The 27,422-nt window shown below is 30.8% G+C and overlaps 2 protein-coding genes across 4 annotated transcripts; one reads left to right on the plus strand and one right to left on the minus strand.

Annotated features, from left to right (window-relative positions):
• Positions 1 to 2,806: 2,806 nt before the first annotated feature.
• Positions 2,807 to 3,680, plus strand: LOC120269333 (transcription repressor OFP1-like). The gene has a single exon (XM_039276667.1). The coding sequence runs from the start codon at positions 2,954 to 2,956 to the stop codon at positions 3,644 to 3,646; it is 693 nt and encodes a 230-aa protein (XP_039132601.1). The 5' UTR covers positions 2,807 to 2,953; the 3' UTR covers positions 3,647 to 3,680.
• A 7,421-nt stretch (positions 3,681 to 11,101) lies between these two features.
• Positions 11,102 to 18,154, minus strand: LOC120268803. Of its 3 annotated transcripts, XR_005539037.1 has the most exons (10): positions 17,603 to 18,154; positions 16,269 to 16,454; positions 14,798 to 14,890; positions 14,480 to 14,662; positions 14,277 to 14,379; positions 14,016 to 14,201; positions 12,695 to 13,914; positions 11,992 to 12,422; positions 11,389 to 11,699; positions 11,102 to 11,278 (listed from the first exon to the last, which is right to left on the minus strand). XR_005539037.1 is itself a non-coding variant. In XM_039276069.1 (9 exons), the coding sequence occupies exons 1-9, from the start codon at positions 17,849 to 17,851 to the stop codon at positions 11,642 to 11,644; spliced, it is 2,709 nt and encodes a 902-aa protein (XP_039132003.1). In that variant the 5' UTR covers positions 17,852 to 18,154; the 3' UTR covers positions 11,102 to 11,641. The 3 variants fall into 3 exon arrangements, 2 of the variants coding, with proteins under 2 accessions (XP_039132003.1, XP_039132004.1); XM_039276069.1 differs by having other exon boundaries at positions 11,102 to 11,699; XM_039276070.1 differs by lacking the exons at positions 11,102 to 11,278; positions 11,389 to 11,699 and having other exon boundaries at positions 12,188 to 12,422; positions 12,687 to 13,914.
• Between the last annotated feature and the right edge of the window lie 9,268 nt (positions 18,155 to 27,422).

A 27,422-nucleotide genomic window follows, 5' to 3' on the forward strand; every position in this document is an offset into this window, starting at 1 on the left:
ATAATTTTTTTTGTTAGAATAATAAGTTGTGTTTCTTATTCATTTGTAAAATATTAAATTACTTACACTATCATAAATTAATACATAATTACTTTTAAATGTTTTAATAAAATATATGAATATAGTTATTTGATTAAAATTTAAAATATAAGATATGCATAAACGGTATAAAGTAAATAAAAGAACAATTGAACAATGAAAATTTTAATATTAAACTCAAAAGTTTTTTTTGTTGTTACTTCCCTCAACTGTTTGACAAGTCGATATTTTTCTTAAAGTAGAAATACTTTATAAAATTATTGATTTTTTTCTATTTTTAATGATAAGATTTTTTTTTTCCATTTCTATAAATAGAACTCTAATCTGTTTGTCACTCTCTTGTATTGTGAAACTAAGCCATCCAATTAATCTGTAATGCATGACATGATCTCTTCCCACCTTGAAAGATGCATGCAATATTCCAAAAAGAAGTATTAATAGCTAAAAATTTCTACTATATGTGGATTAATTGATTAGTCTCCAAGTTGTATAATTAATTACCTTAATTTTATTTTTCTTGTCTTCTAATTACCACTTTTTATAATTTCTCTTATTTTAAGCATACCAAATTGATGACAAGTCTAAATCATCTTCCCTTATTTATAGTTCTAATGCTCATCTTTGATTGGTTTAATGTGAATATAGACAAAAAAAATAAAACATTTAAGGTATGACAAAGAAGACTTACCAAAGCCTTATGTTTGCTTGGAGTGGCTAAACGTTGTTGTGTGGTCTATCATTGAATTGATTTTAACTATTTATCTGTGTTCCATTTTTTTTTAACATAACTTTAATTTTAATATTAATTAAATTATATTCACATAAAAAACTAATAAATTCTGATTAATCAAAATTACAATGTGATTTTGTAGTTTGTACTATCAACAAATCATACATTAAAAAAAAGATTATGACCAGCTAGCATTAAATCAAAAGTGTGGTCCTTATTTGTTATAGTGTTGGTGTTTCTATCCAAGGGTTTAATAATCGGACCGGTCGCAGAACCAGTTGGCCAACCGGTTCGATCGGTGCCGGTTCAATAATTTTCATTTTTAATTTTTTTAAAATAAATAAAAATTATTTAAAAAAATCAGAAAATTATAAAATAACTCAGAAAAATCAGAAAAAATGGGGAAAATATAAATATAATAAATATATATAAGAAATTATAATTTTATTATTTTTAAAAACTCATTTGCCAAGTATTTTTGTTTCCGAAGAAAGCTCAAGAGACATTATTTTGTTTCTTGATTTATGTTTATATAGAAAAAAAGAGAGAAATTTTAATTTTAATAAAAGCTTGATCCTATTCTACTTTGATTAAAAATTTAAATTTAATTTTAAATAAAATTTGATTTTTTATGGATAATGATCCCGATTTATCTATATAAAAAAAATTTCAATTAAAAGTTATAGCTCATCCCTCAGATAAAAAAAAATTATTAAATTTGAGTTTTATATAAAAATTTGATTCTATTCTAATCGACAATGATACTAAAGAAAAAAATATTTTTAAAAAATATGTATATAAAAGCTATGTACCGAATATAAAGGTAAAAGAAATACAATTTAAATTTTTAAATAAAAATCATAAGAAAAAAAAAAGCTGGAGAAATGGAGGAGATCCATGTGCATCTCCTTCTTTGATGGTGGGACCCGAGGGAGAGAATGGATGCTCATGATCTATCCATCCATGTGCATGTGTATCTCATTTTTCTTAATGGTGGGACTGGGGGATTTTTTTTATAAATAAAAAATCATAGTAAACCGGTCTGGTCCAATCTGATTCTTCTGGTTCAAAACCGGTTCATAACCGGTTCAATCAAAACCCGGTTTATATGAGTGAACTAGAGTGGTGGCCGGTTCTTGGTTGAACTAGTTGAACTGGCCGGTCCGGTCCGGTTTTTAAACCTTGTTTCTATCTCTTTTATTATTTTTATTTTTAAGATAGAATTAATGCTTTGAGCTCACATAACATCAATTTTAATTAGCTTAATCATCTTTGATCTCTTTTTCATCTATCAATTTAAGTTCTTAAACTTTTAATTGAGCACATTTAATTTAAAAAATTGATATGATTAATTTTCTATTGATTTAAAATTTTAAATCAGGATAAAATCTATTTAGTGCATCTCACAACCAATGCACAAAATTAACAAAAAATAATTTTAACTTTTTTCTAATACATCAATTTTTTCAATCATTTAACCATATGATCCGATGGGCTCTATATTAATATGAGACAAGATTATTAATTAAGAGCTTATTATACTCCTAATAATAAAGAATTTTTTTCAACCCAATAATATGAACTCAAATCATTTGTTTAAACGATTCTAAATTAATCTTTGCCACCATGATCAACTTCGTTGACTCTAACACATCAGTTTAAAGTTTTTTTAGCGGCTAAGCGTTAAGAAGGCGGAGATATATACAATTCTTAGTTGAGCAAGTGGAGACAACGCTTAATACATGTGAGCGCTTGAACCACGGCTTACATTCCTAAAAATATACATCAGTTTAAAGTTTTTTTAGCAGCTAAGCGTTAAGAAGGCAGAGATATATACAATTTTTAGTTGAGCAAGTGGAGACCGAACAGTGTTTAATACATGTGAGCGTTGAAAACTACTGCTCACATTCCTAAAAATATACATTCATGCATTAATCAAACTTTTACCACTTACAAACAATTTTGCAGGACCTTATATCAATTGGCCTCTTGGCGGTTGGCAAGACATCATTTTAAAGGTGCAAAGAGCCAAAGAACGTCAACTCTACATCCTAAACTCCATTTCATATTTGTTAATGCCATCCACTAAAACCATAGGACACTCCCAACTATTTATCCCCCTTCATCCTCCATCGCTTCTACTAAACTCCATTCCATATCTAGTGATCCCAAAAGTGTGAAACAATGGGAAACTATAGGTTTACACTATCTTCCATGATCCCCATTAATGCATGGCTCTACAAACTCAAGCACATGAACAAGAAGAAAAACACCACCACCACCACCACCACAAAGAGAGACCACAAAATCATCACCTCATCATCATCATCATCATCTTCATCTCCCCCAAACCAAACCTCCATCCTCCCAAGAAGACCCTCAAACTACCTCTCAACAAGACCTCAAACTCAAAACAACAACCTCCCAAACTCCCTACACACTCCCTCACCTCTAGACCCTCCAAGGAAGTCCAAGAGAAGATCAAGAAGAAACCCGGAAACCGATCAATCTTCATCAAACTCTAATCATGTTTTCCATGTCATCTCTAACCTTCAACTGCCACCGGTTGCAACAAAGTCTACGGTGAAAAACAAGGTTCACAGGAGAAAAGTGCACATAAAGTCTCCAAGATTGAGCGTGTGCATGACAAAGAAGAGCCTTGCAATGGCGCAAAGTTTTGCGATAATGAAATCATCATCTAATCCACAGAAGGACTTCGAGGACTCCATGATGGAAATGATCGTCGAGAATAATATTCGGTCACCCGGTGATCTTGAAGAACTCTTAGCTAATTATCTTTCACTCAACTCTTATGAGCATCATGGTCTTATTGTCAAGGTGTTTGAGCAAATATGGTTCAATCTTGGTCATTCTTAGAATGATATCATTGTTCAATATTCATGTGTGTGTATATATATATATATATATATATCAAGAACTCTTCTTGATTTTTTCTTACAATTTCATATCATAGTGCATGCATTAATAGATTGAATGAGAAGAAGAATGGTAAAACATAGAAAAATTAAAGTAATCCATGTGAAAGTAATTATATTCTGAATGGAATTCATTTGAAGGTGTCATTCTTTCAGTGTTTTGGATTCCTAGAATATATAACATATGTTTGATATGTTGCCATGTAGACATGAAAACTTTGCATTAGATATCATGAGACATTAAAACTTTGCATTAGATATCATGAGATGGAAATAAAACAAAAGGGTTGTTTTTTTTTTTCTTCTTTTTCTTTTCTAATTATCTATGTTTGAGGATTAAAAGCAAGAATGAAGAAAATGGAAAGGTTGTGAGGATTGGTTTATTGGTAGCAAGAAACACGATTTAGTGTGGATGATAATTAAAGTGTACCAATTGAGAATAACTCCCTTTGTCATGTTAAGAGTCTTACACTCAAAGTGCTTTTTTTTGCTACATGAGTTGAATTCATTAATGTTGAAGTAAGAAATTCTTGCTTCATTTTCATTTAAAGATAGGGTGTTAAATAGTATATATATTCACAATGTGTGGGTGTGTTATATCGGAGTGATGTGCAATTTTTCATCATATAAAAGGTCAAATTAATCAACATGATTAATGAGAACTTAATTATTAGAGAGATGGTGAGTTCGACTCCCATTGCAGAATGAATGATTGAGAGATATATAATAATAATAATAATAATGAAAGGGTTTATATTTTTAGAAACATATATTATTAATTTCATTTAATTTTATCCATAAAAATTATTTTATAATATAAGTCATTTTACTAATAATTAGTGTTCCCAAACCCTAATCTCAAATAAAACATAAACATGCAACTACTGTTTAGTGCAGTGGTTAGTCACATGGGTAGTGGAAGAGCAAGTTCTAGGTCGAATTCTTATGTTATAGAGCTGTAGTAATACTGTTTATACACTATTTTTCGGCTCAGATACTATTTATATTATCGTTTAAGTTGGTATGTGAAGTTCTTTATAGAAAAAATTAAATTGTGAAAAAAATTATTAGCTCTATATAGTTCCTACAAATCTTCTAAGTAAGCATGTGACAGACTTTAATAAATTTTTAGATGGATCAATTAGTCATTATAACTAGTGTAATTTGATGCCTATCTATCTCTTAACAAGCCTAAGGAGGGGAAGCTAGTCACCTATTGTTATTAAAAAAAAAACAGAAACAAAAAACCATCCCATCACCGTGAGAGATATAATAAAAAATAAATAAATAACCCTAAAATTAATGAACATATATTGAAACATAAAAAAGCAGTGGATGCAGTGAACGAGAATCAAAAAAGGGGTGGACCAAGAGAAAGTGAATCCTTGAAGTGTCTTGTGAATACATAGTAACAAGAAAACATTTTTGTGAAAAATCCATATCTTCTCTCTAATTGTCTATCCACATCTTCCTTTCAAACATACCAAATATCTTTGGATTCCACTTTCATTTGGAGAGAAATAATAAACCAAAGGAACAAAAAGAAATTTCACAAAGTTATATTAGGGTTTTAGGATAATTTTAGGGCTTGGTCTCTAGCTTTTTCTCTTTTTTTCTTCTTTTTTTTCCTTTGGAAAAATCAACTAGCTTTGTTTTATTTGCATGGTAGCATCCAATACCAATCACATCCTATATATCTTTTGCAAAAAATTAGCATCAAAGGAGGGGGCTTTCAATTGAGATTTTGACTACGTCTCTGCACTTTTTCACACTTTTTTACTTTTTCTTGTAATCTATTATTTATTTTCTATAAATAATCATTATAAGTTTTTGTCATCTATTATTAGAATCATTGGTTAATTAGTTTACTTACAAAATTTGAGAATTTGTATACTAATAAATATATTTATACGTTTAGTCTAGTCTAGGTTAGGGTTTTTTTTTTTTTTTAAATAAAGGTATATTTTTGTTTAAGAATAAAACATCTAATTCTCTCTAAAAAATTTATAATGAATTTATTATCCTCTAGTTAATGAAACAACTATTATATTTAAAACTAAAATAAAATTAGAGAATCCCGGTTGGTGTTAGAACAGGAGTTGACCCAAGTGGGGCCGGGAATGGACCCCAAAGCTTTGGGGCCCACCAATTCCTCTTTTACCAAAATTTGTGGACCCGGCCATTTGGAAGGTCTACAATTTAGAGAAATCAACGTGGCATTTCCTTATTGGATTATAGTGATTAATGTTTGTTTTTAGTCATATCAACTTATTATTATATCTGTTGGCGCTTGTGAAACAGTGGATAGATCATGGGCTGGTCTGCTAGCCATGGATTTTTTTTATTATTTTTATCAATGGACGATAACACCCCTTAAAATATTTGTCAAATCATAAGACAATAAAAATCTATCATGTATATATATATAATATAAATACTCAGTTATTTAATTTTCTAATTATACAACCCTAAAAAGAGGGATATATTTCTTCTCACAATAGATCTATTAAACACATTTAAATAATACTATAAACAGTACCCATACTTAAAAACAATACATGAATATACTATTGTAAATAATATTATAGGCACATAATTTTGACCCTATACTTGTCCACCCATTGTCATGTGATAATTCACCCGGCATGGGTTATCATGTTTCCAAATTCTTTCTTCCATCTTCAATGTCAATTTTCATCACTTTCTCTTCCACCAAATTCAATCTGCATCAATACAATGAGATTTAGGACCGCACAAGATATATTTATAATTTTTTTTTAGTTTTATAGTGTAATTTTTTAATAATTCATAATTAATTATAAATTTGTAATTTAATCTTTGTTGATTTATAATTAATTTGAGTCTATATTAATTTGCTAAATGACAAGCAAAAATTGAAATAATTAACATAGAAAGATGATCAATTAGAAGCAAGTAAAGATATTGAACTGATCATCATGGTCTATGAACGTAACAGATAGTAAATATAAATATGTAATTAATATCTATTTAAATGATGTCATAAATATGTAAACATTCCTACAAAATTTTATATGTTATGGTGTACAAACTATATTAAAAGAAGAAAAAAAAAATCTAAAAACCAAAGCAAGAATGGACAGGTATAATATAAAATGAAGGTAACAAGTTTAATTTAAAAAAAGTTAAAATAAATAAATGATATAAACTGCATGATAACGTAAAATGATTGTGAGTCTATATGTGATCATTATTTAAATGTGCTTTGTGTATCATAACAGTGGATGGATAGACCCGAAATTATGTTTTAGTGTAGTGTAGCAGTATTTTATTGATATTATAGTAATATTATTTAGTAGTCAATGAGTCCTCAATTGTAAAAAAAAAAATATTTAAGATATTTTGTATATTATAATATTATTAATATTATAGTAATTAATATTCAATATTTAGTAGTCAACAACTCTATCTAATCAAGAGTACAATCTTGTAAGAGTGTGAACAAGTGTTGTGCTGATTAGGTTTATTTTTCTGGATAATTTTTATTCTTTTTATTATCTCATCTTATTTAAGAGTTTTTTTCCTAAATGGATACTTTATGTGGTTAGATTAAATTAATCGAGGAATCAAAACATAGCTTAATAATTTTTTATTTTATTTATGTTTGAGAGATTTCAAATTTAAAATTTTTCAAGCACAACGGAAAAAAGATAAAAAAAAATTACTTGTCATTAATTTGTCAAAAAAAATTAAATCAATCGTCTAAATCCTACCATTTTATGAATAAAACTTAAACATTTAATAAACAACCCTTTGTCAAGAAGATGAATATAAAAATTAAGACAGTCAACCATTGGATAGTCCAGATCAGTATGACATCAAAGTCAGAAGTGGGAGCTCATGGGATCAAATCTCTCCCCAACAGTGATTGCTCCCCGTCATCGTTTATATCATCGCTCACCCGGGATTTCATATTATTCTCATACCGTCATATATACTATACATCCCGAGTCCCCAAGATCTGCTTAAGATCGCTTTATATTCATAAAAATTGACATTATTGCCTATTATTCAAAAAGACAAGAATGAACAAACTAAAGGTATACGGTACACACAAGAGGATATCTCATCAGCTTAATTGAAGTAATGAATGGCGGGTGTGTAGTCACTTAAGATATATAAGCAGTACATTCTCGAAAAATACAAAAATAAAAAGATAAAATAGAACAAAAGGACAAAAATAAGAGTGAAGAGAGAGGACAAATATCAGTAACAAAGAACAATGATACTAGCATTAATTATGCATCCCACTCTATAATTTTAAGTAATTATAATACTATTTATTCCACCTCACACCGTTCATCTCAGTATTTGACTATCAGATTGACATTACTATTTACATTTAAACATGATCTGTAGTTGTTAGATTTGAATTTTCAAATCTAAAGACTGATATATATAACAACATCGGTAGAATTATTTATTTACTGATATACTTAATATATTCGTCCTTACATATATATATATATATATAGTAAGGATTCTTTAGGACGCACTGATTTGGCCTTGTTATCCTTCAATGGGCATCACAAAGGGACAAAGGAGTAGGGCAAGAGCAGCAGGACTCATATATGGTGGTGCAAAAGAAATAAAGTACTGTTCATTTGCCACATGAAGAGGTAGAGCAGAGGGGGTTAGGGACATTGTCAATCAAGTTTTGTTTTCATGATTGCTTAATTTGTTTTTGATTGGAGAATTTTTGTCATTTATTATCCAAAAGCTACAATAAGAGTGTTATCAACTTTGTTTTTAGTTGTTTGAATTTCATGAATAATTATATACTAAATGATTATTTAATTATCACTAAGTGGAATCATATGTAAGTGAAAGTACAGTATAAATAAAAATACTGTATTTCAATTTATATCTGTTTGGTTTGTTGTAATTAAAAATGATGTATTTATTTTTTATTTATTTAGTTTGATTTAAATTTAAAGCTACAGTTCAATGTATGTGGATGGTGAGATTATCCCAATTATCTATTATTAATTATTTAATACTATTCATAAAAATTAATTTAAATAAAAATAATTAATTAAATTAATAAATTATTTATTAAATTTAAAATATTTAATATTTTTTTAAATTTTATTACTTGAAATTTTTTTAAAAAACTTATACTATTAATTATTTTTATAATATTTTCAATTATAAAAATATTTTATGATGAAATTAATTAATTATATAAATATTTGCATTATAAAAAATATAATATTTATTTAATTTTAATACCTAAAAAAATTATAATAGATTTTTAAAATAATTATAATATTTTCAATTAAAAAATATTTTTGTTATAAAAATATTTAATCATATAAATAATATTTTTATAATTAAATATGAGATGAATATGATAGTGACTGGATGCCACTCATATTACTGCAAAAGTACTCTAAACTATAAAATATTTTACATGTAAAACTCATTTTACGGCAGACCAAACAACTTTTACATATAAAATCAGTTACATTACAACTACTTACAACTACTTATAGGTAACCAAACAGCCTAAATGATTTTTGAGACATTGGTTTTTATTGTGAAATATTAAAAAGAATATGTTAAAAGTTGGAATATGTAGTTATTTAAAAAAGAATTTATTTATTATACAATATCATTACTAAGCAACATCATATTATTAGAATTAAGCAAGCTTTATAAAGGTGATGTTTTTATTATTAATATAGTTTGATTATTTGAATGAATCATCTTTATTAGGTGGGAATATGACAAATAAATTTTTTTTTTGTTTAACAAATATGGACAAGCCACGTCAAAGATATATACAGATGTGGTGTTACTATATTCATACAAGTATGATCTAACATGAGCTGAGATTCAATCCTGACTTCTCTGTGTAATATGAACACTTTATGCAAGGTACTGGGTGTTAATAAAACATACTCATAATCTATCAATATTTCACTCAAATCACAATTAGAGAATTAATAATAATAATAATAGTTTTAATTTTAATAATAATAATATAGAAAAAGAAAAACTACTCACAAAAGAAAGTTTTCAATACCATAAACAACATTGCTATGCGAGTAAAACAGTTTTTATCTTGAGATAAATATAATAACCCAAAAAAAGTTAATTCTTTTGATTTTTTTTTTATTCTTCCAATTTTGATAAATTAAACCACATCAAGTAATTATACAAGTTCATTAAATGCAAATTGTGCATGTCCAAATGTGACCAAATTGTGACCTATAAATCTTATTAGGTATGAGATTAAATACCATATGAAATGAAAATATATCCACCCAAAACTTTGTTGCCATTCAAACCAGCAATTAGTTCTCATATACAAACACTTGACCATTCTCTTGTGAAAATTAAAGCACATCTTGAATGCAATTCTTTAGTGGTCCAAATTCATTGACTTTTATTTTGGTACCAAACTTATCTTAAAATGCCATTTGTATGAATGTGTTGCATCCTTCATGTTATTTGATTGGTTATATTTTGTTGGGCCTAGTTTGATAGAAGAGGTGATATTTGTTTGTTTCAGTGTATGTGGTTCATGGATTTAATTAATAGAATATGAGAATTATTATTATTATTATTTCTCTCACTAATCTCTCAAATTCCATTTCTATAATTAATTATATCATTATCATTAATCACTCATTATTTGCAGAGAAAATTGGTTACTTAACCTGTATAAAATGGATAACTATTGTTAATACACCCCATAAGTATTATATTTATTCATTCATCTCTACAAAATATTTTTATTCTTTTATATAGTTTTATGTTTATAACTCAACTAAAAAAATTTATAAAAATAACTCTTGATTTTTTTTATTTAGCTTTTTTTCAAGAAATATATGATAAAAATAAGTAAAAATAACTTTTTTCATATAAAAAAATTTAGTTGGTTTTTTTTAAGGCTTATAAACAAATAAGGTATATAAGTAAACATAATTGTTATAAAAATACACAATCAATTATTCATTTTTACAGGTATATAAACCCCTTTCAAAACTTATATATATATATATATATATATATATAGATATATTACATACACTGTGACACTACGACACTTTAAAAGAACTTTTTTCAAATGGATCAGTATAAAGATAATATAATCTGAAGGAGTTTTACTAAAAACAACTGCCAAATATAAAATATATTTTTAAAAAAATTTCAAATTAATTCAGATAGTCCTTGAAAACAAAAATTAATTTTATTCAAGTGCTCTTTTTTTTTAAAAAAAAAAAATTATAAACAAGCTCATTTGCAAATATGGAACAAGAAGAATAAAGAGAATGGCATCCATCCAAGCACCAAATTTTCCCATTTTTATAAATATATATTAAACTCTCAAAAACCATCATCTAGATTCTAGTCTGAAAAGGTTTCATCAAATTTACAAAGCTCTTTCCAGATCCATGCAACAAACCAGACAAAAACAAGCCCATACAACATGCTCATCATAACAACCACATGCAGTCGATTTAATGCCGATAACCGGATGGACGACGATGAAGCAGCAGCGATGATCACCGGTATCTCCTAAAACCTGAGTAAAGATGACTCTCTAAGTAACAAATCGAACGACGACGATACAACAACTAGTTTATGTCTGAGAGACTGTTAAAGACAACAAGCTACAACGACAACCAAACTTACTGCTTTCACCACCCACAACCGGAAAACTGGGCCGCGACAGGAAATAATTTTTAACAACAAATCCTGTTTATCCCCACCTGACGAGGGTGGAACGGTTATTGACATTTACATGGAGCACCGATGAATACGGCGTTCACTCTTGCACTTCGGATGTTGCTGCTGCCCCCGGTGAATTTCCACCACGAGGTTCAACAGTTTAACACTCTCTTTATGTAATTGGATTATCTTCACATGTATTGAAATTACAGTGCTGTCAGCCAGAGAGAGGAGGGAAGTCGTCATCGTCTTTCAATTGATAGGACTGCTTCGGCCTGCAAAAAATTTGAAGGTATTTGGTAGCATTCGCTACGATAAAAAGAAATTACCAAATGCCGAACCTCAATGCAGTTAATAGATTAGGATAAGTTTTTCACTAAATAGCATGCCTGCCATGTAGAAGAGACTGTTAAGACATATGAACTATTGACCATATTTATTTATAATTGTGACAGTGAACTTGAAGACCAAGACAATAAATGAGTTAACCTAATATGCAAATCGGACTGGTAAATATTGTCTTGTTTTTCATTGTTTGTTAATATTTTGTATGGTAACGATAATTACCTTTCACTAGTTGAGCTTGGAACAAATTTTTGAGCTGTTGGTGTAAGAATCACTGATGCAGAGCTCTGATTATGAGGACTGACAGAATCCAACCTCCTACCGGGTTCTAGCAAAGATGACCATCCAAGTGGAACACTGCCAAATTCTACTCTGCCATCAGGTGGAAACACAAGTCCATTGGCTTGCGAAACTCCTTTCACAGTGGGACGAGGAGCTTGCAGTATGTCCAACAACGCAGGTTTGCCACGGCCACTACCACCTAAACCTAAACTGGGAGACTGTGATGGCGAAGGTGGGTCATGACTGACTTTCTCTTGGAAGCTCATGTCAGGTGGTGTCATTGGCCGGCCATTGTTCCGGTTCCTTGGTAGAATATTTGCTGAAGCCCTTCCTCTTCCATGTGTTGGTCTTTCTCGGTAAGTACGATAATTCTACAGAACCCAAAGAGAAAAAGAACTTTCAACAAGATGAAAATAGAAAGGTAAAAGTAAATACTGCAAGGAGCTAGTATCAGTATATTATTTTCTATAACAGAAATGATTTCTCAACGTAAGTTGTTCCATTAGCATATATATATATATATATATATATATATATAACTCCTAAATAGATTAGTTAACCAAATCCAGAAACATCTATGGACAAAAATTTAAACAAAAGATAGATCAGAGTCAGAAAATTAAGTTGAGTTATACATGCATACCACCGCATTTGCATTTGGAAAGTAAGTGCCAGTTCCACGTGGCTTCTGCAAATCTTCTCCATAAGTGGAAGGTGCTATGGGGGAGCTTACAGGATAATGACCATGAAGAATTGGTTGTCCATGCACAAGTCCATTTGCATTCACAGGCATATAAAAATTTGGCCTACGAAAAGCATCCCATGAGGTTTTGCCACGATATGGGGGTGGTGATGATCTATGATTTGGATATCCAAACCCACTTAACATGAACTCATGGCAAGATTGAGCATACAGAAGACTTTTGTAATGTATTTCAAACTCCCCAGTAAGATCTGCCAGGCACGTGGGTTTTGGACTTTTATTATCATTTCCATCACTGCTTCCTGCAACGATGTCAACATTGCTCAAATTTTCTGGTTGGTGAATCTTCCAATTTGACGGTGTGAATTCCTCAATGTAACTAACAGATGTAGAAACCCCATGGTTACTAGATATCCAAGACGGAGTACCACCTGATGACTCAGTCTCATGAGAGTCTTGCTGAGTAGGAATAGAAAATTCATCACTTCGAGTAAAGCCTCTAGTATATTTCTCTGTTCCAAATTTGGTAGGACCATTTCCAACCACATCTTCTGGCTGGAAAAAGTGGTGTGGTGCATAATATGCTGGACTGGATGGTGAAAGGCATGTTTCACTGTTTGAGGGTGACTTCAATGTGTCAGCCATGTTTTTTGAACTGTTAGTTCTACTGGTAGCAAGATCCCTAGCATCACCAGTCAAACGTTTTCTTGACACAGCATTTCCATCTCCAAGACCATCTGCTTCCACTTTTACATGGCTCTGCAGGTAATTGACAGGAATTTGGTGATTGAATTGATGTTCCCCTGATTGGGCTCTGGAACCACGGTCCTCATCCAAACCCAAAAATTTAAGTCTGTTGATTTCCCATACTCCATAGGATTCAGCATGAGGTGATTGCAGAGTTGACTCATCTTCCTTGTGTTTATTGGCCCTTAAATCGAATGGTGCAGGGCCAAACCCATCATCATCAATGATTGTACCATATGTATTAAAGGGAGGCTCATCTTGCACATCAGGTCTTTCCCCACTCCCATGCCTCTCCAAGGTGTTTGTGAAGAATTTAGAAAGTTCCTCTGCAATTCTCTCTTCAGACAGTAGAAGAATCCGACCAAGTTTTCGGGCACCATACGTAAATGCGCTGCGTATCCGATAAAAGTTACCTACAGAAGTGTCAAAATATTAAAACAAAATAAGCCAAAATTGAAAAGACATGTAAGAACCAGAACAAGAACTTAAAGGAAGCGCAACAAAGGATTAAAACCTTTGCTAACACTACGTCCCAGATTATTGTTCTCTTTGAGCGGATCAACTATATTCAAATGTTTTGGCATAAAAGCCCGAGGGCTGTTCTCTCCTGGTCTAGGTGGAACTGAGAATGAATCCATACTGCTTCTGAGGAACTCCTTGCTGAGTAATAATTCACCTCCATCATTTTCTGGTACCTCAGCTGTAGAAATAAATGTAAGCATCAAGAAATCTAACTTGTAGGTCAAGTGAATCAGATTAATTAGAAGTCACTTACCCACAAGTTCCGGTAGGGAAGACAGAGGTATTGGACCATGTAAACTAATGCAAAAGTTGTCCCAATCAAATTTGCTGTAATAATCCAAAAACCTGTATAGAACCTACAAAGAGAGACTATTATGAAGATGTAATAAATATAATAAAAAAGAACTTTACATTTGGAGATCCCTTAATAAAGGTGAAGCTCCTTTAAGAACTCACCGCTAGAGGGCCTTCCAAAGATGAATGGAAAAGATGGAAAATATACAAGACCAAGGTCTCCAATGCATATGTAGAAATTAAGCCATGATGAGCACCGAGAATTCGACTCTCATAGTAACACCATGCTTTTATCAGTATGATACTTTGTTTGAAAAGATTTTTCTTTCCAATGACTAGGTCAACCTGAATTGAAGAAACAATGTTGATGTAAGCACCTATGAAGACCAGAACAGTTTGAATAGATGAACGGTCAGGAAGAAGGCACAATTATATTTAGAAAATTATGAAGAAGAGAGAACAATTAAAGTTGGTAGATACCTTCTCCAGGAAGCATAGTGTACAGAGCCCTCCAATTTGATTAAAAGAGATATCTACAACAATATTTTGCACCAGGCATTTCACAAGTTTTACCTAGAACCAGAAATCCCATCAGTCATCATCAAATTAAAAGTTTAAATGTCAGTGTAATCTGTTTGCCAGTAACTTCACATATACCCAATGTGCAGAACTCTACAAAGTTGGACCATGATAAATTTACAGAAAACATTACAATATCGCCCAGACAACTTGTTGTCCAAACTTTGCAAAAACTTTATTTGAACATAAACATGCAAATATATATGACAGAAATCAGAATGAGTACCAAACCATAAAGAATCACATGGCCTACTCCAGTAATTATGACCATGAAATTATTACGATCGCATCTAACAAACTTAAAAAACATTCAGGTCACAACTCTCATTGTTAAGCATACACTAAAAGGTTTTTCCAGTTATTAATAGCATAACATATATATAGTATAAGCTATAAAATGGGTCAGAGAAATTGCCATGATTCTGGCAATCTACTAAACTTCAGAGACCAGTAAAATCTAGAAATCTATGAAGAAGTATGAAACGTTTTGGTAACATCCAAAGCCAACTGAATGATACAAATATGAGACCCAATATATTCTATAAACTAATGAAAGCAATATTAAGGATTAGGTATGCAAACCATGTTTAGATATATATCGCTTGGCCAAAACATGACTTAAATAAGAGAATAACAAAACCTGCAACAGACATTGAAAACAACTCAACAAAAGCAAGTAGCCCATGCTAACTATTGGTTATAAAGAGAGAAAAATACCTCTATAAACATTGTTTGATTCAATTAAGTTATACAGATTTGGCATTGCCAAGTATAATGGAGCATGATGCAATATGGAGACAGTCATGCATAATCATCTAATAATCTCAAATGATGCAAACTATGGAGGCCTACTAGTTTTATAGTTTTATAGTGAAACCTTCAACAAAATAGCTTCATGCTTACAAATTTCTTACAAAGACATTGAGTTGTATTCAACCATGAAACCTCCATAAATACATTGAAAACGTGTCACCAATATGCGGATAGGACAGTAAACACAGATAAACGGTTATCTTTAACAAAGTATTCCAAACTATGAATAGACCCTCAGCTTGATAACAAGCGCTCAAAAATACCAAATATCTTCAGTTTGAGAGACTGATTAGTTTGACAATGGACAACAAGAGCGGCTAGAATATCCAGGCAGAGAAAAGAGTATCAGCCAACCTGATATGGTCAAAAATGGGAAGAGATTGCTCATCCAAAAGAGTGGAAACCACAAGGATCCATCAGGATCACACACCACATCACTCAAAAATCTTTTACAATAAAAACTTTTGAAAAAACTATATATGTCCTTCTCATGGGGAAAATAATAATCTGAAACAAGTAGCATCTCCTGATCATGAACAAAAATTAGCAAAATTTATACCTCTGCATTTATGTATTGGACATCTTTCACTTCAAACTCAGAATCCTTATTCTTCTCTTCAGCTTCAAGTACATAACGTACTTCATTGGCCAAAGCATCCTCATATTGAGGCATGCCAAGCGCTGTAAGATCAATATCCCCATCTGGAAGATATGTCTTCAATGGAACAGAACCAAATGGAAAAACCTGCAGATAGCAGCATAAAAGAAATTGAGAGACAAAAATTCTGGAAAAAATATAAGTGATAAGAACAGAATGTATCCTCTAGTTATTGCCAAAGAAGGATAAACTGCATTTCACAGGACCCCAATAGCAGTGAGACAGCATTGATTACACAAATCAAACACTTAAACATCAAGAGGTCTATAGGCTTTAAAGAAAGAGACATACATACTGGCACTCACAAGCATGCGTGCAAATTGTTCTCTATAATAGTTGCCCAACAAACCTCATAGCAATGCATTCAGTATATTAATTTTCCTGCTCATCAAAACACTAGAAATGCAATATGAAATTACCATCTACCTCACTTTTTATCATATAAAATTAATCACATTCCAGCTAAGGGTCTAAAAATGATTGGTTTTTTTTTTTACATGCCATGATTTTAACATCCTTGAAACATGAAGGAACCATAGATAAAATAAAAGTCAGATACTAAACATTAGCGCTGACTATTTTATTAAATTGCATTTCGACTATTAGATTCTCCAAAAATCAAAATTGGAGTGATGCTGACGCACAATTATTTCTCAACTACTACACGAGCTATGAAACGCACATAAACTCAGAAATCATGCACATGTGCATCCCTGCATAAAAGTAATTTTTTCCTACGCTTCACTGTCAAGTTGAAACTTTATATTTCAAAGCTCTAAATAGGAGAAAATCGCCTAATTCAATATCCACTAAATGCCTTGCCATTATTGCTCAGTAACAATGGCACCATTCATGTCAATCTTTACAAGAAGCCACATCCACATATTCTATACTACCATATGAAACAAACGTCGCTTATCGACAAACACAAATCACTGGATAAAAGCAAAACAAATAAAAAAAAAAAAACTCCGATCTTGTCTGTGTCAATCTGACAAGTAAAAATACTCTTTACAAAGGGGACAACTCTAAACAAACACACAAGCATTCATCACATTTGTACCAATGCCAAAACAATAGCAGAAAACCAATAATCCAAAGAAACCAGAGAAATTCAAACACATTAATCAGTAAATTAACAATAAAATAAAACAAAATTGTATAGCACAAACAGAACAAGTATGAAGTATAAACACAGCAAAGTGTTTCACCAGCAAAGGAGTTGAAAGAATAACCTCAGAACCAGTAAAGTGTTTCACCAGCCTTTGAACATAATCCACCACAGCCCGTCTCCGATCCTCAGACACCCGAGTGGGTTGAATCCTCTCTATGATCGCCCCGGTAGCATTCTCAGCACGGCGCCACCGCACAGACTCGATCACCATCGGATGAGGGTTCTCCACAGCCGGAGGCGACGCCGGCGCGGGGTTCAACTCCCCGGCCACACCATCAGCCCGCGGCAACCACCCTTGCAAATCCCCCATGCTAAAAAAAAACACCTTCACAAACAGATCAAACACAAAATGATATATCAAAACACCATCCGAACACCAAAAAATCGCAAATTTCAGCCAAAAACGTCATCGGCGGGGAAGATAAACATCAAGTTGATCGCCAAGATCCGATCTTTCCACTGCGAATGATCGAAGAATGGAAAAAAGAAGGGAGATTAGGGATCTCCCAAGGGTTTGATGGTAGATCCGATGGTTTTGATTTCGGATTCAGTCTCCAAAAACCCTTTGCGGAAGGCTCTCTCTGTTTTGGGGTCTCTCGAGTCTCTACTTAGCTGATTTGTGGAGACATTGGAAAGCAAGCGTTTTTTATAATATATTTTATTTTATTTTTTTTATTTTTTTTCTTTTTTTATTTCTCTTACAATAAAGACGTGTCAACGGCCCATTTTGATAAGGGCCCACCAACTTGGCAAGCTTGTAAGAATTAAGGTTTTTTTTTTATTAAAAAAAAAAAACCTTGAAAGAATGAGGTGAATGGAATTTTTTTTTTTTTCATTTTTGAAGTTAATATTAAGAGCAAGATAATGTAAAATTAAGGGAAATTTCTACTGAAAATATAAAGGTTTGAATGAAAATTCAAATTTAAATAATAGTAAATGATTTTGAGTTCATTATCCTTACAATAGGTGAGTGGTAGTACCATTAACTCTTATGAGACAGATTGAGAATTTGACTATTTCTCAAAACATAGTTGAAAATTTAAAGTGTGTAGGTGAGATTGCTTCTCTGTATTGTCAAAATAAATATAAATAAATGAATAAATAAATAAATAGAGTGATTTTAATTTGAAATTATTATACATGTAAAAAAAATAATGTAAGAATTAACTATAATATTAAACTTACTATATAAAATTTAGTTAATACAATTTTGATACACAAAGAGATTTGAATGAAAAATCTAGTCATATATTTATCGGTATAAAAGAAAGGATAATTTTGATTATTTATTACCTAACCATCTATGAAAATGTGTTGTGAAATAATTTTAGTAAATACAATACCATGATGATTATATTTATAAAGAGATTTGAATGAATGTAGTTTATGGAAATTTCTAAGAAGTAACCCGTGGACTTCTTTTTCAACTAGAATCAAAAGAACCATCAAGTTTTGAGATCCCCTGCGAGAGAAGAGTGTGATTCGGAGGTTCAGGCCTCTATTTAGTCCACCAGCTAGTTCTATCTAGAGTTGTTTTTGACCCCCTAAGAGGAACTATTTCTGTAATTAGGGGGATTTTTCTTTCAATATTTTTTTCAACTTTTAGCGAATTTTTTTTTTCAACTAGATGAGAAAAAAAAAATGAGGTGAATGGTTTTTGTTTTTTTTTCCTCATCTTTATACACTATTATCCTTTCATGAACTCTGTTCTTGTATTTTTTTTTTTATAAATTTATTGTTTATCCATTAAAAAAAACTGAGTGAGTGAATATATTTCTATTTTTTTGTGAAAATATTGAGCATGATATGTAATAAATAATATAAATCAAAATACAATTTTTTATTCACTATAAATAGCCTTTGAATAAAAAGCTAGCTCATAAGTTAATTTATGGACATAGAAAATTCATTCTTATCTCTTATTAACCCGTTCTCTATGTGCCATGTGATAAAATTATTTAATCAAATTTAATGTTGTGGTTATTATATTAAGAACATTAAGAGACTGGGAGATTAATATTAAATTAGAGATAAAAAAAAAAGTTAATAGAGATTCTTTTAATGTTAATATTTAATTTGGTATAATCAGTGATACAGGACATTAATTAAAAGATATTTTTTTTGTGTTGGATAAAGATAGATATGAATGAAATTTCAGTGAGGTTTTGATTAGGATGTGTTGTTAAATAATTTTAGCTATGCATGTGATTTTTGGTGTATATATTGACTGCAACCACTGATAAATGAAGTGAATTAATTTTTAATTAGATATAAATAGATTTGAACAAAAAATTCACTTTTTATCATTGACCATTTTAATCATTTGTAAAAATATTCTGTTTAAAATATGTGTGTATATATATATATATTAACCACACACATCCTTTTTAATTCTCAAGTATGTATTTGGAAAGAGTTAAATTTTTTATTTACTTTAGGGGTTGTTTGGTTACCCGTAAGTAGATGTGATGTAATTTGACTTACAGGTAAAATGCCAATATAGGTTGTTTGGTTTGCTGTGAAAGGATATATGCTGTGATTTAAATCACTGATTTTTGGCTTTTTGCTGCATTTGGACTTACGGCCAAATTGGTCGTAAGTCAAAATGCAGGGAAATGTTTGGATTAAAGTTACCCTCTAGCCAATCACGTGACCCTTTCCTCTTCGTTCAATCTTTTCATTCCCAGCAGCTCCTGCGATCCAACGATCTGATCTCCCTCATGTTGCCAAGCCCTCCCTTTTTTCAAAGCCTTGTCCACCAGTCGTCGATCCTCCGATCTGATCTCCCTCTTGTTGCCCTCCATCTCTCCTGTGATCCCATCTCTCTCGGCTCCAGCTTGCAGGTAATCTCATTTTTCTCCGCCGATGCAATGAATCAGATATCTCATGTATTTCTCTCTGATTATCCACAGATTTGGTAAAGAGTGGTGACTGCGCTCTTGTCCCGTGCTTTGGTTTTCAAAGGACCATTGAAGAAGTGAAGTAGGAGAAGGAGAAAGAGAAGGAAAAGAGGAGTTTTTCAAGATTTAAAGAGGTCCTTTGATCTATTTGCATCTTTTTTTTCCTTTGTTTCTTTAGGTTTTCTGAGTATTTCCTGCAAGCATTTTCTATCATCCATCTATGTTCATATTAGATGCTTTAAGAACAAAAAAAAGTTTCGATTTGTATATATAATTGTCCTTTCTCTAGTTTATGTTATGCTATTCTATTTAAATGACTATTGTGAATCAGTTAAAAATGTTAGGTGGAATAAATTTAATATTATAATTCTATGTTAAAAATAAAGAATAATATATCAACCGTTATAATTTATATATGAATAAAAAAATAATTATAATGTTATATTTGGAATATAATAGAGAATTTAGGGTTTTTTTTTTAATTTAGATCAATGACAAAGATAATTAAGAAAACTTATTTAGAATGGAGATTTCTAGAGTTTTTTTTTAATTGGATAAATTTATCCCACAGTTATTTTTATTTAGATTTAATTTTAATAAATATGAAATATATTAATGATTTTTTTCATCAAATGCACATAACCTGTTAATTATGAATCATCTAATCAAGTCTTTATAATTATAGATAAATTTATCAAATTTACAATTAAATATTAGGTTTTTCTTGAATTACATTAATTTAGATTAAACTTTTATAAATTTCTAAAAAGTCAAATTTTCAGAGACAAACTTACACCACGTGTTAATATTGTCATTCAATAAATGCATCCGGCAAAGTCAGTAATAAGTATTTAATACTATGTTTTAAATATTAAATGACACATTGTATTTTGTGGGGACGGCATATACGACAATTTTATCAAAAAAAAATTTTTTTTTTTTGATAGCCACGTGATTTTGCACATGGATTAAATTTTCAGAGAATTATTTTTCAAATAGTTAAATAAAATAAACATGAAAACATGTGATATTAGTTTTAATGAGCACGGATCTCCTGAGTACATTGCGGAGATATAAAATTTACTAATGTTTGTATAACTGATCCATTATTTGGATTTCAAACTAACGGTTATCTATTGTTTATTTAATAGTATTATTGTGTTTATAAATAATTATATAGTAAAACATGGGATATACAGTATTTTGATTTACACCGTCCAATCAATTGTTGTACGGTATCGGAATAAATCTCAACCGTTCAAATCAATTTTAACTAAAACTTGATAGTAAAAAATGAAATGTACAGCATTTTGATCTGAACCGTTCAATTAATTGTTGTACAGTATTTAAATAAATCTTATCTATTCAAACCTATTTTTACTAAAACTGTATAAGTTAAAAAACCAAAACTTAAAGCTAATCAAGTCAACTAAATCCTAATTAATCCTAACTATAGCTTTTTTTTTTTTTTACTGTGCTCAACTACAGACATTATAATATATTTGCTTTTATCTTGTATAAGCTGAGCTTTAAATAGCTTTTTCAATGGAACACGAACATATTACGTAGGGATTTAGTGTTAATAAACCCGATGATCATTATATACATAGCTAATGTTTGATTAAAAATAAAATAAAATAATATATTATATATAATATTACGTATTAAAATAAATTAATTACCAAAAAAGGTTAATTTATGTACTTTTTAAAGTTGTATAGTGATTATTTTAGTGCATTGTTAAAAGATGTGCATATAAACTATAAAGTGTGGCATTAATGAGGAAAATATTGTTTACCAAACTAATTGGATTTTTGCGATAAAATTAAAATGAAATAAAAAAAGAAGAATAATGATTGTGGGAAACGTGAATATCTCAATTTTTTTAAAATAGGATAAAAGTTTTGATTAAAAAAAAATCTCTTTCTTTTGACAAAATTACCAAAAAGCCCTTACATAATATGTTCATTTTTGGGGATAACTCAAGATTGAACTACAAAGTTCATATAAGATGATGGCACATGTGCGTTGAGGTATTAACTTTACATTTGTGCAAGTTATTAGCTTCTTTAAAATAGAGGGTGCTCATCGCCAATTTGTCAAAAAAAAATATATATACTTCCTCTGACCTTTGGTCCTTTTTACTAGTCTATTTTAAGTAATTCACATGGATTAAAAAAATCGGTTAAAATTAGTTAGTAATTTAAATTTTATAAAAAAATTATATTAAATTTTTAAGATTATTTTTATTCAAAATATGATTTAATAAAATATGTAGTTGAATATAATTTATTAAAAATTGTAAAAGTACATTAAATGTAAAAAAAGAGTTTGAAAAAATAATATTTAACATTTTATAAATGGATAAGAAAAAAAACTCTAAAATGGGACAAATAAAAAAACTGAATTAGGTATATAAAAATGGATTTTTTTTAAAAAAAAAGTAAGACAGTATAAATATAATGGGACAAATAAAAAAAACGGAATCAAGTTTTGAAAAATATGGATTTAAAAAAAATATATGAATACGATAGAAAAAAATAATCGCACTATATCTTTTTTAAATTTACAAATTTAAAAGTGTTATGACACATAATAGACTGGATGCCTATTAATGCATAATTCTTCATTTCCCCAAACTCCTAAATTTTTTTTATCTTCAAAACTCCTAAAATTATTAATCTTCTCATGTTTTTTCCTCTTTCCATAATATTTATGAAAAAATTTAATATGACTTTCAGGGGTCGTTTGGTTCACAGTAATGTAAAAAGATTACCACGTGTTACATGGCAATCTGAAAATATTGCTACGTTTGGCATTGCACCGGTGGTATCTGGATGGTAATATTACATTAGCAACTTATAAATATTACTAAGAAAGTTGGTAATCCGATTACCACCAAATTTGATGTTTATTTTGTATTACCGTGGTAATCTTATAACTTTTTATATTTTACCAAATTGATTACCATAACAACCAAACACGGCAATGAACTATTCCGAATAATAAGAGTTCCCAACCAAATATGGTTATATCAAATTACCGCAATATTCCTAACCATATAACATTCTCACTCATATTACCATGGTAATCTTATTATGTGGTAATATGTCATTACCACGAACCAAACGGCCCATCAATGAATTTTAGTCTATAAATAGAGGTTTTGTAATTTTGTACAATACACAAATGAAGTGTATTAGAGCAAAAGAATTTTAATCGCCATGATTTGACACTAAGTTAAGGTGACGTGGCAATCATTGTGACGTGGCATAAATGATGACATGGGAAGCATAGTGACGTGGAAAGGAGTCTTAGATTGCAGGAAAATATCTTGGGAGATCATGGTGGAGCTATTTTCAGTATGTGCTATACAACTTGAAGGCAAGATCTTATCAAGACCATATTTAGGAGATTTGATTGAAGACTAAATAAAAATGGATGCTAATTGAAGAAATGCCTATCAATTGTATGATTGAAGACTATTGAAGGTATGAATTGAAAATTATTAAGGGTATGATTGGAGACATGCCAAATTGGAGAGATACCTCTTGTTCGTATGATTAGAATGATTGATTGAAGATCTATTCTTGGGAAGATTTGAAGGCCAAACTTGGGTGAATTAAAGATCAAATTTGGATAGTTTTATGAAGACGCACAAAGTCGTGCACCCCTTGCATGGGGATTGCGTGGTGAATAACTAAGGAGGTAGGCAAGTTGCTAGTAGTCGTGATCGGGAGATCTAGCTGCATCGACTCGGACTAAGCATGACCTGCAGATTGATGGGTCTTGAGGTCGCTTCGCGATGGAACCAAAACTCAATCAAGTCAACAGTCAGGGCCATATTGCAAGCTGAGTTACAACAGGAGTTGCAACAACTAATTTTAGAAAATTCTAAATTTAGTAGCCGCGGAGATTGTAAAAGAGGTTTATTTTTGGGACGTTGAGGTGTCTATATAAGCTACCTTGCTCTGAGATTATAGGTGACACACGAGCTAGAGATAGTGTGGGCACTAGACAATCTAATGAGGGTAGTGATATTTACTTTGTGAGTGTGAGTAACAAAATGTTTGTACTCATGTATTTTCACCTCTTTTAGTGGATTGTTTATCTCCGTGCTTGGCCCCAGACGTAGGTGAGTGTACACCGACTGAGTTGCTAATTTCGTTTGTCTTCTTTTGTTTGTTTTGTATGAAATTTTTATGAGTGTTTGAGTGTTCTCTAAACCCACAAACCACACCGACGGAATTAACAAAGTGAATAAGAAAACTATTTTTCTCCTCTCCATTTTAAGTATTGTGTTTGTTTGTTTTCTTAATTTTATAACATGTTATCAACACGAAATCTCTACCTTTCAAGCTTCAAGAATGAATATTCATTTGGTTAATAACAACATCAATGATATAGATATGTGTCTCGCTGATAGTACAACAACTCGCATTATCCTCAAAGATAAAAAATACTTCTCTTATTTAGTAATGCAAGAAGCCAATGTTAGCACTATAGCAAGTAGTACAAAGTTAATTGAACGCTCTGGAATAACTAATTTGTCTTTATGTAGAGGAACAAAATTTTATATCAATAATGTATTATATTCTACCAAGTCTTAAACAAACTTGTTAAGTTTTAAGAATATCCACCGAAATGGATTTTATATTAAGACAACTAATGAGGGAAATATTGAATATCTGTAAATTACTAGTTTGATCTTAGGTAATGAATACATATTGAAAAAATTACATGCATTTTCCTCTGGTTTGTACTACACGTATATTAGTATAACTAAAACATATGCTACCATAAATCACAAGTTTACAAATTATAATACATTTATTATTTGGAATGAGCGGTTGGGTCATCCCTAATCAATTATGATGCGAAAAATGATTGAGAATTCGTGTGAACATCATTAATCAACCAGAATATTCTTCAATCTAAAGATTTTCCATATGTTGCTTGTTCTCAGAGAAAGTTGATTTTTTTATCATCACCGGTAAAAATTGAAAATGAGTCTCTTATATTTTTGAAACGTATGCAAAGGGATATTTGTGGGCCAGTAGACCCACTATGTGGACCATTTAGATTTTTTATGCTTCTAATTGATGCATCAACTAGACGGTCTCATGCATGTTTATTATCAACATGCAACCAAGCATTTATTAGATTGCTTACTCAATTAATTCGATTACGAGCACATTTTCCTGATTATCCAATTAAGAAAATATGCTTTGATAATACTGCTGAATTTTCTTCCCATATTTTTAATGACTATTGTATGTCCATTGAAATTGATGTTGAGCATTTTGTAGCACATGTTCATAGACAGAATGGTCTTGCAGAATCACTCATCAAGCGTTTGTAATTAATTGCAAGACCATTACTTATGAGAACAAAACTTCCAATTTCTTATTGGGGGCATATGCTATTTTGCATGCAACAACTTAAATTCGCATCAAACCAACAAGTTATCATAAGTACTCCTCTTTACATTTGGTTTTTGGTCAAGAACCTAATATTTCTCATCTAAGAATTTTTGGATGTGTTGTTTATGAAGCAATTGCTCCACCACGTACAACGTACTAAATGGGCCCTCAAAGGAGGTTAGGAATTTATGTTGGGTATTAGTCTCCATCTATAATAAAATATCTAGAATTATTAACAAGAGACTTATTCAAAGCTCAATTTGTTGATTGTTATTTTGATAAACAATTTTTCCAACATTAGGGGGAGAAAAATAAACAACTGGTAAAAGATATTAGTTGGAATGAATTATCATTATCTTATATTGATCATCGTACTAAACAATGTGAACTAGAAGTTTAAAAGATAATTTATTAAAATAGTTTAGCTGAACAACTACCATATATATTTATTAACCCAAAGAAAATGACTAAATCACATATACCAGTTGTTAATGCTCCAATCAAAATTGATATCCCTGTAGGACAAATTAATGTCGCAAATGAATCCAAAGCATGCATGAAGCGTCGCAGGCCTGTAGGTTCCAAAGATAAAAATCCTCAAAAAAAAAGGAGCTAAGAATCTATATGGCCAAATCGAGGATACAATAATTCTAGAAGAGTCTTTAAAACAATCCCCAATTGTAGAAGAAACACAGGTACCTAAAATTTGTGAAAATAAAGAGATCTCGATAAATTATGTTCTAAATGGAATAAAATGGAACCAAAATGAAGTCAACATTGACAATATTTTTGCATATAATATAGCGTTAAATGTGATAAATAATGATTATCATGAACCAAAGTCGGTTGATGTCACGCCCCGCTCCGCGGGCTCTAGGACACAACAACTGCTACGACAATCTGAGGAGGAATACTCTACCACTCAACCCTCGAGTTGCCGTAAGGCTAATAAAAACCCAGGAATCAACGATATCAAATAACAAGTACAACATGATAAAGAAAGTTATGGAAATGTAGGGAAAGCATCAACGATACCAATGGATAGAAAAGTATGAGAAATATCCCAATAAACAACCAAGGATCATGGATACAACAATTTAAAGAAATAATAACAACCTAAATCAAACTCTTTACTTCTCAAAGTAATAACTAACAAGAAGAACTAATAAAAAAAATGAACAACCAACTCAAGATCATCAATTCTCTATCAATGAAGAAAAAACAAGGAGAAGGAGCTTAGCTCAAGGATTTAAAAATCACAATGGATGAATCTTGGCTCTAAGGGTGGAAAGGCAATGCAAGCAAACTCCTCTTCTAACTCCAATGGAAGCACAAGAGAGAGGAGGAAGAAAGAAGAAGAGAGATGGAAGAAAGGGGCAGCCAAAATGACTCAAAAACAAGGCTTAGCCTTAAGAACGAGGCAAGCCCTGCCGGCGCACGCCGCCTGTAGGCTCCTGGCTAGGCTAGCCTGTGGGTGTAAGCGGCCCGCAAAGGCTTGCTTAGTGAGTCTCATGAGCGCGGCGACCCCAATGGCTGTGTGCACACAATTCGTCCTTCA

This window comes from Dioscorea cayenensis, chromosome 9 (assembly GCF_009730915.1).
Source record: "Dioscorea cayenensis subsp. rotundata cultivar TDr96_F1 chromosome 9, TDr96_F1_v2_PseudoChromosome.rev07_lg8_w22 25.fasta, whole genome shotgun sequence".
NCBI classification, from domain to species: domain Eukaryota; kingdom Viridiplantae; phylum Streptophyta; class Magnoliopsida; order Dioscoreales; family Dioscoreaceae; genus Dioscorea; species Dioscorea cayenensis.